The sequence below is a fragment of the Amphiura filiformis genome, unplaced genomic scaffold (genome assembly GCF_039555335.1).
Source record: "Amphiura filiformis unplaced genomic scaffold, Afil_fr2py scaffold_376, whole genome shotgun sequence".
NCBI lineage: Eukaryota > Metazoa > Echinodermata > Ophiuroidea > Amphilepidida > Amphiuridae > Amphiura > Amphiura filiformis.
Genome location: NW_027305840.1, coordinates 24,384 through 36,000, shown reverse-complemented (window position 1 = coordinate 36,000; position 11,617 = coordinate 24,384). Strand labels below are relative to the sequence as shown.

The following is an 11,617-nucleotide window of genomic DNA, read 5'->3' as shown; positions in this document are numbered from 1 at the left end:
GACATGATATCCTGAGATTCCAATTCACAAAGGTTAGGCACTCGAGATATTTTAACAGCACTGGACATGATTCTGTTTCATAAGACTCCTTGAACTCTTTCCGCTGCTAACACTAGTATAGCTTCTGCAAGGTTTTCATAGTCTTTCAGCTCATTGTGTATATGACATGATATCCTGACGTATAATTGACCCTGTACTGCCTTAATGGGAACCTGTACCAGCAAAAGGAGACAAATACAACATGTGTTAACATTTACATTTTACATTATTGAGGCTTTAGTGGAAGGAAGGATCAAAGAACTCAATAACAGCAATATATATTTATTTTATTTATTTTATTTATAACATTCGGCCGAAGCCAGGCTAAACCCAATAGTGCTCAGAGGCTACTAAATTCAAGGGATGCCTCCAGATATGACGGGACAGGGATATGGGAAGAGGTCCGATTTTAGAAGCAGGAGGAACACCGGAGCACCCGGAGAAACACCTGCGAGGCCGAGCATGGATCGGCAACCAAACTCACATGTGGCACCGCGGGGAATTGAACCCGAGCCACAGTGGTGAGAAGCGAGTGAGAAGACCACTACACTAACCCGCCCTCCTGGAAATATGTGACCAGTGGCCTCCTTGACTCATTCCTATAAGATCAATGGGTTACCCTGCAGAAATCTATACTATTAAAGAGGAACTTGCCGATAATCGATACTTTGATCGATTCATCGATATCATCTCAGAGATTTAGATGAATAATAAATTAATAAATAGATAAATAAATAAGTTCAAGCATTTCCAGATGAATGGTAAATACATAGATAAATAAATTAATTAATAAATACAAATAATTATTTTGATTTATTTGGTAGATCCACAAATGGTGGACCCGCTTATTTATGCGGATTACGCGCAGGCCGATGCGCTATTGGTAACAAATGACTGAACCTCAAAACGCACAGGTAAACATTTCAGCAAATCGTAGGCCCTAACCTTTTGTGACTTTCAGAAGGTTTGAAGGTAGTATGTAATTTGAAAATAAATAACTTGAGTTTGATTCGTATGGAGTGTCATTATTGGCATGGTAACCGCAATAATAAATCAACAACATTCTTTTGTGATGACTTTCGGAAACTTCTTTTGCGATGACTTTCAGAAGATTTTAAGGTATATTTGAAAGTAATTTGAGTTTATTCATTTGTGATTACTTAGATGGGAGGGGGCATTTTTGGCATTGTAAACGCATTCGCTATTATAATATTATGATATCTGAACAATGGCGTAGATTTCTTATGAAGTATCATAGTGAATCCAGCACATTTTGGGCATAAATGGCGTTGGACAAAATTTCTTGAAGTATACTATAGTGAACCTAGATAGCACCTAATTTTTCTCTTGGCGACATAATAAGTTTATGACAAGAACGGGAAAGCAAACAAGAAAGAAAGAACGGGAAAGCAAGCAAGAAAGAAAGAACGGGATAATTGAGCTGTTAAAAGCGGTACTAATTGTCAAGATTACCATTTACAAACAGTCCCCGTTTACTAACCGCTCCCGTTTACTCATCTAGCGGGGACCGGCTAGTATACTATTATTTTAGGGCTCTGGAATTAGCGTTTGAACAGTATTTTTTGTGCACATCAGATATATCGAATTGCATTCTGAATACTAAGAATGTCCTTCTGATATAAAATAATTTTTATTTTTTGAAATTTGCGATATAATACAAATTTCATGGCAAATTATTAAAATTTGATATTTTTAAAATGTTTCATATATAACAGTCCTTGAAGTGAACTTTATAATTCTAATGATATAAGTATTATTTTTCAGGTGACTAACTTTGGAATTAAAAGTGCTCAAACCCATTACAGGTGAGCGTAGAAATAAATTCAAAGTATAGACCTCTGGAAAAGGCAACCGTTACTACTAGTTTCACAGCATACCCTCACTTACGATTCCAAAGTTAGTCACCTGAAAAATAATACTTATATTACGCCCCCACTATTTATAGTGGTTGAGCACTTTCGACTACTTTTGGAGTAGAGACTGTGCTGGAATGGCTAGGTTTGTCATGGTTTTGACACCACAGAATGTATATACCTGTATATGCATTTGTGTTAACTTGAAATCATGACAAATTATCCGTCTGATGATCGGTATACCCAATGATCGTAAGTGAGGGTATGCTGTGAAACTAGTAGTAACGGTTGCCTTTTCCAGAGGTCTATACTTTGAATTTGTTTCTCACGCTCACCTGTAATGGGTTTGAGCACTTTTAATTCCAAAGTTAGTCACCTAAAAATAATACTTATATTACGCCCCACTATTTATAGTGGTTGAGCACTTCGACTACTTTTGAAGTAGAGACTGTGCTGGAATGGCTAGGTTTGTCATGGTTTTGACACCACAGAATGTATATACCTGTATATGCATTTGTGTTAACTTGAAATCATGACAAATTATCCGTCTGATGATCGGTATACCCAATGATCGTAAGTGAGGGTATGCTGTGAAACTAGTAGTAACGGTTGCCTTTTCCAGAGGTCTATACTTTGAATTTAAATCTAATGATATGTACTTTTAGCTGGGAGGAAAAGCCGACGATCAATTGAAAATTTCGACCTTTCATATTGAAGATATACATTTTTTCCCCCAAAGACCTATTTTTTATGTTTTGGGGATAAAAATCCATATCTTCAATACGAAATGTCACAATTTTCAATTGATCGTCAGCTTTTCATCCCAGCTACATACACTTTAAGTATACATCATCAGATCTATAAAGTTTATTTCGAGGACAGTTAGATATCAAAAATATCAATTTTTAATAATTTGCCATAAAATGTGTATTAAATTGCGAATTTCAAAAAATCAACATTATTTGATATCAGAAGGACATTCTTCGTATTCAGAATGCAATTCGATATGTCTGATGTGCTCTCATTTCCCACAAAAATACTGTCCAAATGCTCATACCCCACCCCTTAGGCAAAATTACCAAAACTGGAAAAATATGGCCTGAAGACTCTGCACATTTAAAATATTGTTTTTTTATTTATTCACTGGACATCTTATAATTAGCCTTTTGCAAAGATTTACTCACCTCAATATTAAATCTCTGGTAGAGATTATTCTGAATGACTTCTGCATCACTGTAAGATACAGTTTGTTTCCCATCAACAAAAATTGATGGAAGACGCACAGCGGCCATACTACCTGCAACAGAAACAGCATGAAAACAAAGAATAACTTTTCTATACATCAGGCTATGTAACCACCCAGGGGAGGGGGTGGTACCTTTGTACAAATGACCATATGGGGGTGTGCTGCAAACATGGGTAGCACATTTTCAGTCTTTGGTATATCGTCGTCGTCGTCGTCGTCAATGACCCCTTTTTTATGACAATTTCTGTATATGATGGGTCCTTTTTTTCAAAATTGTCTCAATCTTTGGTTATTCCTTCATGTAATTTTACACGAAATTAGGGTTAGGGTTATGGTTAGTTTAGGGTTAGGATTAGGGTTAGGATTAGGGTTAGGATTAGGGTTAGGATTAGGGTTAGGATTAGGATTAGGCTTAGGGTTAGGATTAGGGTTAGAGTTAGGATTAGATTACACGAAATAATTACATGAAGGATCGACCCAATCTTTTTGGGAAAATAGCTTAATCTTGCCTAACTCTAGCCAACATAATTGAAATTTCTCAAAAATTGTGGGAACATTTGTACAAACTAAGACAATTTGTGTTATATTTGGCAAAACAATTGGACTTTTGGTATATGAATGGGACCAAATTTCTTTAAAAATTGGTATATTGATGGATCTTCTTTCAAATTTTTGGCGGCAGACCCCTACCCAAACCAACCAAACTTGACCCCCCTTGATAACCACACCCCACTGAGGAACACATTGGAAATTCCAACCAAGTTCAATAGTGAATAGATTCCACCAATTGGAAAATGTGTGGATGATTTTAGAATTTCAAACAACATTGTCGCGTCAAATTAATTCAACTGTTTTTTTAAATAAATTTCAACAGTTTTTTTATAGGAATTTAACATAAAACTGAACAAAATTTAATAATTCCGCTATTATACACAGAGTGATTCTTATTCACTACACTTACCAAACATATCTGTGGTGATATTAGTCCCTTGTTCCCTGAGCCTGAGGCCTTTATACACAGAGTAATTCACTACAATTACCAAACACATCTTTTGGTAATATTAGTTCCATGTTCACTGCAATGGGGCCTCTAATAATTATACACAGAGTAATTCACTACACTTACCAAACATATCTTTTGGTGCTATTAGTCCTGTGTTCCATCTCCTGACAAGATATTCAGCTGAAATGAAAAAATTGATAAAGTGACTGTATTTACTTATATTAAAGGTCCATTCAGCAATTTGCTGATCCAGAATTTGTCCAAATTCAGAGTTGTGCATTTTAAACCATGTTCTTAAACTAAAATATATTGGATTTTTTGTGGTGGGTGTGAGTTGCCATTCACAGCCTCACATTTGTTAGGCCATAAAAAAGGTATTGCCCTTTTAAGATCAACCCATAATGCATTAAATAAAGATAATGCATAGAATACACATTTACTGTGGTATTTACTGTGGTACATGTATATATGATTATTTATTCAACTTCATTGACATTCTTGATCAAGTCATGAGCGTACTTTCTCAAGTTGACAGTAATGTTGAATTTCACAGTGGCAGATTGGAATCAATGCGTTTACGCAGCTGTGTCATCAGAGTATGGACAAACTGCGCTTCTGCACGTCTGTACATGCCCTACAGGATTAGGTTAGCATGCACAATTCATGTCACTGCAAAATCCAACATGGCGTTACTTTTAACTTGAGACGACACAGACTATAGATCAGGCCTGAGAGTGTGTCTTTGAAAAAATATCTGTTTTTAGCTTTAAAAATCTGAAATTATTTAAACAATACATACTTTTGTACACAACAAGTGTAGAAAAATATCTGAAAGTTGAAAAAGAATATCTGAAAACAGATAAATATCTGGTCTCTCACACCCCTGCTATAGATGCATATCTTTTTTTCAAATATCCTTACCTGCCTGCTCACGAAGCTTATAAACATAGTCTCTTATTCTCTGTACTCCAACACTCTGCCAAAAATCCAGCACTGTATGTAATGATAGGAATGGGCTATAATCCCTCAGACCTGGAAACCAAAACATAACAAGTAAAAACAATATACCTTGTTCCTTTCATGGCTAGACCGTACACACAAGATGGTATACATAAACAACCCATAAATCGATGATTAAAGAGTTTAACTTCAACACTACACTATTTTTCGCTCACCTGGAACGTTTTCACTAGTTCGACTAGCGTCTTCAGCAGATGGTGATGCTGTGATGGTATCTTGTCTACGATCGGGATAACCTTCACTGATGACGTCATATGATTGACAGAATGACATCCTATTAATCATTTTATCTACCACTACGTATGAATATCCACTCGTATAAACCCATAAATCGTTGTCTGCATCACATATTACTATACCTCATAAATATTTATTAGGTAATCCATACATCTTATTGGTTAATAACGCCAGCGTCCGAGTACAGTATTTTGACTACTTCCCTGCGCCTGTGCAATTACGTGCACGCAGGGAAGTAGTAAAAACTTCCGCACCCTACTACCACACAGTATATCGCCCCCCTCGCGTCACCGTTCCTTTTGACGTAGCATTATGCTACACAACGGCGATTCTGCAGATGCGTTTATCGCCAAATGCTGCAATTATTTTGCCGAGATTACCGATGGATAATAACACACAAATTTGACGTTTTATGAAACAAAATGTTATTAATATAGAGTGTTAAAAATAAAATTGGAATAATATAGGCCTGAATGTAAATTGATCATGTTGATTGATCAGAAATCCTCAGGTAAGCAAAATATTAAGCTTAATTTTACCATGCTGACGCGTCGGGAAGTAGTCAAATCATCCAACACCTCGGGACCAGTAGTTTTGACTACTTCCCCTCAAAACATGTTGTATCTGTATACTGTCGTATCTCAAAAGGCTGTCTTGTGTGATTTTTTTTTAATTGTCATCTAATTTTGATGTAAAATTAACCTTATATATATTTATTTTGAGGTTTTACAACAATATTATTACATCATGTTCATTCATAAAAGAAAGAAGTATGGTGAAATACAAAAATACAAAATGAAATACATCAATGATAATAAAAATCACACAAGTCAGCCTTTTGGGATACAACAGTATGTGATGCAGACAACAAAATATGCAATGAGCTACTGATATAAAATATACAAATGAGCTACAAATCTGAAGTTCATTCAGCTGGTGACTTCACTTACATGTATACACATGTACAAATTGTACTTTCATCAGCAGATCTTGTAAAAGAAAAGACAAAAAAACCAACCCAATTTCCCTCAATGTGCAACAAAAGTAATTTTTCCGAAGTTTTCGGATTGATGTAGTTGATGTTTATGCCTCTCACTGGTACAGCACAGGTCCTACACTTTACATTGTATTAAGCTAAGTGAGTTCATAGTACTTCAGTTTTCCTCTTATAATCCTCTCACAATTTACCTCATTCTCCTTACAGTGTTGTAGCTATATTATTGTTCTACACAACATAGCCTTGAGATCTACTTGTTGGATATGAAGTGGTGGTTTATATATCATTTATTTATCATTCATTCATTCATTCATTTATTATTCAGGGTGGAATTTGGATCATTTCTGGTCTTGGAGCTTCCACAAGCACAAGATCCTCAAATAGAAATAACCCTATCCCATCCTTGAAGTGGTGGCAAGGGTGGGGTGGGGGAGGAGTGGACAATGCCCCCTAGATTTTCCCCAGGTAGGAAAAACAAATCACAGAATTACTTGGATCAAAATCACCTTATTTCGGGCTAAAATTGCCCTATTTTGGGCCAAAATCATCCAATAAAAGGTAATTCCTATTTCTCCCATCAGGGATAGCATGAGCTCAAAAATGTAAAGGTTCCAATTGATTTTTAGTACTTTAATATACTATCAACATACCTGACCACATGAAATCTGAATTAAACCCATGTCCAAATCCATGTGAGATAATCAATGGCCCTACAGTAGACTGAAGACTCTTCTTGACATAAAGCAAGGCACATCCTTTGAAAGAGCTGAACCATTTATGACAATTGGTAGTATAGTAATCCACATCTAACTCATGAAGGTTGAGTGGTAGAATGCCCAACCCATGGGCACCATCTACTAGTACTGGAACACCTCTGGAAAGGGTAAGGAAAACAAGCAATATTTAAATAAAGCCTTACAGCCAAAAATTTCACATCATTTTGCAGTTCACTGAAACATTACTCATGGACATTTCAAAAACTGTCAAACCAATGGTTTTTATTATTGTTTCATTTGTAAAGCATAAAAGCAACATTAATACCAACTTGATACATTGTAAAGTGGGTCATGAGGTGGTGAAGCTGTTACAGCGTTTATTTGTGCTGTCAGCCACGAGAATACGATCTGAAAGAGTTCGAGCCTTGGGTCTGCCTTTAGGTGAGATTTTCTTCCTCTCCCAAAATGTTCCAGTAAGGTCAGAAACCTTGCAATTATGTTCAGTTATACTTTGCAGAATATAATTGTAGAATTTTTTCTCTCCCCATACACTACTCAGTACATGCAGATATACCGTATTTCGTCAAATAGTCGCCCCCCCTCAAATAAACGCCCCCCACCACTTTTTTCAACCAAGATGTTTCAAAAATGCCGATATTTCCATGCCATCTTGTGTAGTAAGCTTACCAAGTTCCCCACATGGTCGATAATAGCATCAATAATTGGCGAAATTCTGGATTGGAAACCCAGAAGTGAGCCAGAAGTCAGTGTTTCTAGTTCATATATCGTCATTTTAGCGTTTTTATTGTTCTAAAATTGACCTTGAATAAATGCCCCCCCTTGGGAAAATGTAACGCCCCCGGGGGCGTTTATTTGACGAGATACGGAGGTAGTATATGTGTGACGTCTCGTGGTTCGGAAGTCACATAAAGCTGTTGGTCCTGTTTTCAAGAAGAGTAATCCCTGTGCATGTTAAGTGTCAGAGCTATTCGAAAAGAGCAGTAGCACCATCCCTGGTTCTGATATCTGCAATCAATCCTAGGTTCCGGGATCATGCATAGGTTAACTGTGCACGTAAAGCCTGTGTGTTAATAAATGTTGAGGCACAGCACGTATATAGGAAAGAAAGAAGTAAAGAAGGAAGGAAAGATGGAAGGAAGGAAGGAAGGATGGAAATAGAGATTGAATATTTATATGGAAGTTTTAAAAATCCATCTTACCGTTCGTGACATATATGAATTAATTCCTGCAATGGTTGAATGAATGGTGTGTTACTTGGAATGTGATCAAATACTGCTAGCTTTGTACCTTTCCTGTTTAGAATAAAAAATAACAACATATTGATTAAGATTCAAAAATACTATTTTACTTGATTAAACAGATGATAAATAGAGTCTTTAGTGAACTTTGTCCGGTGCATCCCAATAATCAAGATGGAGGCCAACTGTTGTAAAAAGTCACATTTTTAGTCAATCCCATAAGCCTTTGCTTTGTAACCCGCAGGAAACAGGAGCTGATCCTGGCTGCAAAGGTCAATTGTGGAATGTCTAGGGTGTGTGCTAATAGCTGCAAGTCCCTGTGCTGTTCTTTAATGTAATTATATGGGGCTGTAGTGGTCAGCGACAACCTGTAAAGTGTGCTGAGGCTTGTGGACCAACATCTAGGGATTGTGCCTGTGCATATAGCATATACTATATATCACTGCGCTTTTTTTAGACCCCTGATGTTATCATTTGACGTCATGCCGATGTTACAGCGAACATCATTACTGCCCATCTCCAAAGCCTTGCATACAGTAATGATGTGCACATCAGCATGACGACAAATGATCACATCAGCATCTTTTGAACAAACCCGAAAGGCCATTTGTTAAGCATATGAAATAAAAATGAATATGTGCAAGAAACACCACTGCATAGAAAGCATGGGTCATTGTATATCTATAATTTTTGGCCTAATTTAATTGGATGTCTGGACATATATGGCCAATGATGGACAACAGTGTAGTTTTCTAGACTTTGACTGTTGCCAGTGAATGGTTACATCATTATATATCTTACCTTAATGTGTTCTTGACAAGGTTTATTATCTGTAGACAAAAAAACAAAAAACAGTTTTTACATTATCACAAGTACAAGGACACGATTATATTTGCTATGAGCCATAATTTTTCCCACTTTGTAATGTTCAAATTATGTTTGAAAAAACTGCATTTTCAGTGTGTTTGGGGTTTTCTAATTGAAAACTGAATGTTCATTTGGATCTAAACACGTTAATGTTCATGTCGCTGTTTGATAATTTGGGGTGAATTATTGATACATTGTACAATCTACAGTTTCTGTCAAAGAAGAAAGGCACTTGTTTACATTTTGAGAGCTTGCACAGCGTAGACACCGAAGTGTGGTTCTGATTGGCCGATTCAAATGTCTGACAATCATAACAACAGAAGCGAATAATCTGACTGGTCGATTACGCGTCAAAATGTTGGTCGGCGCAAAAAAAGTTCTGCGTATGTCGCTCATTAACAGGGCACTCACGTCAATCTAAGCAAAGGACTGCCTTTCTTCTCTGAAACCGAGTTTAACACCATGTATATTACCAAAAACAATTTTTTTTGCTATAAATTTGGCTTTAAGAAAATCTGAAGAAAAATCAGTGAAACAGAAAAATTACAAGTTTGTCATTGATACTACATTTACTGAAATAGTTTGAAACCTGATCTACCTGTTGCTTTGATTGGATAGGAAATTCTATTGTCTCTTCCTGAATAGTTGCTCCTTTCTCTTTGGCTGTGTGCTTTATCAGAGTCTTCACTGAACCTGTTAAGGTGAAAAAGACCCCCATTTAAAATTCAATTCTGTATATAATTACCTGAATAGTGCATCCTACATCAATAATCATAATATTACAGGCTGTATCAAAATGATTGGTACCCGTCAGTTTTGATGGTTATTGAAAAGTCTGCTTCTTCCAAATGCAGCACAGAGTCTTCTTGAAATGATCACTATATAGTTATATGACTGTTTATGACATTAATCAACAAAATATGTGAATCCTATGTTGCATTTTGATGTGCCAGTCCATATCACTGGAAACTGATACATGATACCAATCATTTTGATACAGTCAAGTAGTCAAATTTTGGCATTTCTTGACCATAGATGTGCTAATAATGTAATCATTCAAAAATGTTCAAGTTTAAATCAAAAGTAAAATTCACAAAATGTCATATTGGATATAGCCACTTACGTGTCTTACCGTCAAAGCAGGGTTGTATATCATCACTACCAGCACACCAGTGGCAGATATCCTTTGTTATTGGTTGACATTTCAGAAGTAACTATCCATCTGATGGGACACATTCTAGATCAGACTGATTTATGCAATTTTAGACCATTAATACTTTACGACCAGTAACTACTTTACCAAATGAGACCTGTTCTCACAAAATGAGCGGACAGTTGCCAGGGATGAAAGAGGAGATCTGGTTCATTGTACAGGTTCAAAAACAAAAGAATTCTTCTTTGAATTTTGTATCATGTTAAGGTGAATATATAGCTTGTAGAGGACATGCTGAAAGCATGATAATGTGAAGGAAAGCTTGAACTTTCACATCTACCACAAATAACATACATTACAAGATTCCTATTGCAGCTACCTGCACAGGTTAGGTACACCATTGCCAAGGTACCTGACTGGTACACACAGAGTAGCTACACAAAACCAATGCTGCTACTGCATAGGACCCACCAGCTGCAGTGACTGGTAGCCTTCATACTGCAAAGTACCAGCCAAGTATCTTGGCAATGTGCAAGTGGCCGCAATAGGGATCTGGTAGTGTAAATATTGCTTACTTGTGAAAAGCTTGTACATTTTCTGGAATCAGTGAAGTATGTGACACAACTTACCATATGTCACATTCAGATAGTATATATGATCTCCCTGTTTGATGTCTAGATTTTTGATGACTGCATTCATAGCTGATGTTACATTAGGAACTAGTGCTAGTTCACCTGGATGGCAACCTGTATGGAGAAATAAATAAAAATGAAAAATACTGTTGGACAGTTTCATGGTTCAACCTTATACATTCAGATTTTTAACCCCATTGGTATTACTGCCTTTCAGTGTCTCTGATTGGTTAATTACATAATATCATCATAATGGATAACAAATTAAAATAGAGCTTATTGATCGCTTAACAATTTTAAGCTTAATCCCCTTCAGTTCTACTTAACTATTCTTACCATATCTCTGATTGGCTTATAAATGATATAGTTCACTTTGTAACCAATCAAACTAGTTCTTAGAGACCAATAATTTGCTTAAATACTTTATTCAGAAATTCCCATAACCTTCAACAATCTAATTTTGCTGTTCTGGATTTATACACAAATATAATGGTATTTTTTCAACTGCTAATTCTTATATCTAAGACTGACCATAACTTATAATGTAACTCTACAACAGTACATGCTACCCTGT

At 36.2% G+C, this 11,617-nt stretch overlaps 1 protein-coding gene across 2 annotated transcripts in view; it reads right to left on the bottom strand.

Moving 5' to 3' along the window:
* Window positions 1-24: 24 nt before the first annotated feature.
* Window positions 25-11,617, bottom strand: part of LOC140145542 (uncharacterized) — a 35,703-nt gene continuing 24,110 nt past the window's right edge. For both annotated transcript variants that reach the window (XM_072167249.1, XM_072167250.1), the window contains exons 6-14: window positions 11,041-11,157; window positions 9,857-9,951; window positions 9,193-9,221; window positions 8,353-8,445; window positions 7,067-7,290; window positions 5,084-5,194; window positions 4,286-4,342; window positions 3,098-3,210; window positions 25-212 (exon numbers count right to left, since the gene is read on the bottom strand). In XM_072167249.1, the coding sequence (XP_072023350.1) occupies window positions 78-212; window positions 3,098-3,210; window positions 4,286-4,342; window positions 5,084-5,194; window positions 7,067-7,290; window positions 8,353-8,445; window positions 9,193-9,221; window positions 9,857-9,951; window positions 11,041-11,157 (974 nt within the window). In that variant the 3' untranslated portion in view covers window positions 25-77. The remainder of the gene's footprint in view (window positions 213-3,097; window positions 3,211-4,285; window positions 4,343-5,083; window positions 5,195-7,066; window positions 7,291-8,352; window positions 8,446-9,192; window positions 9,222-9,856; window positions 9,952-11,040; window positions 11,158-11,617) is intronic.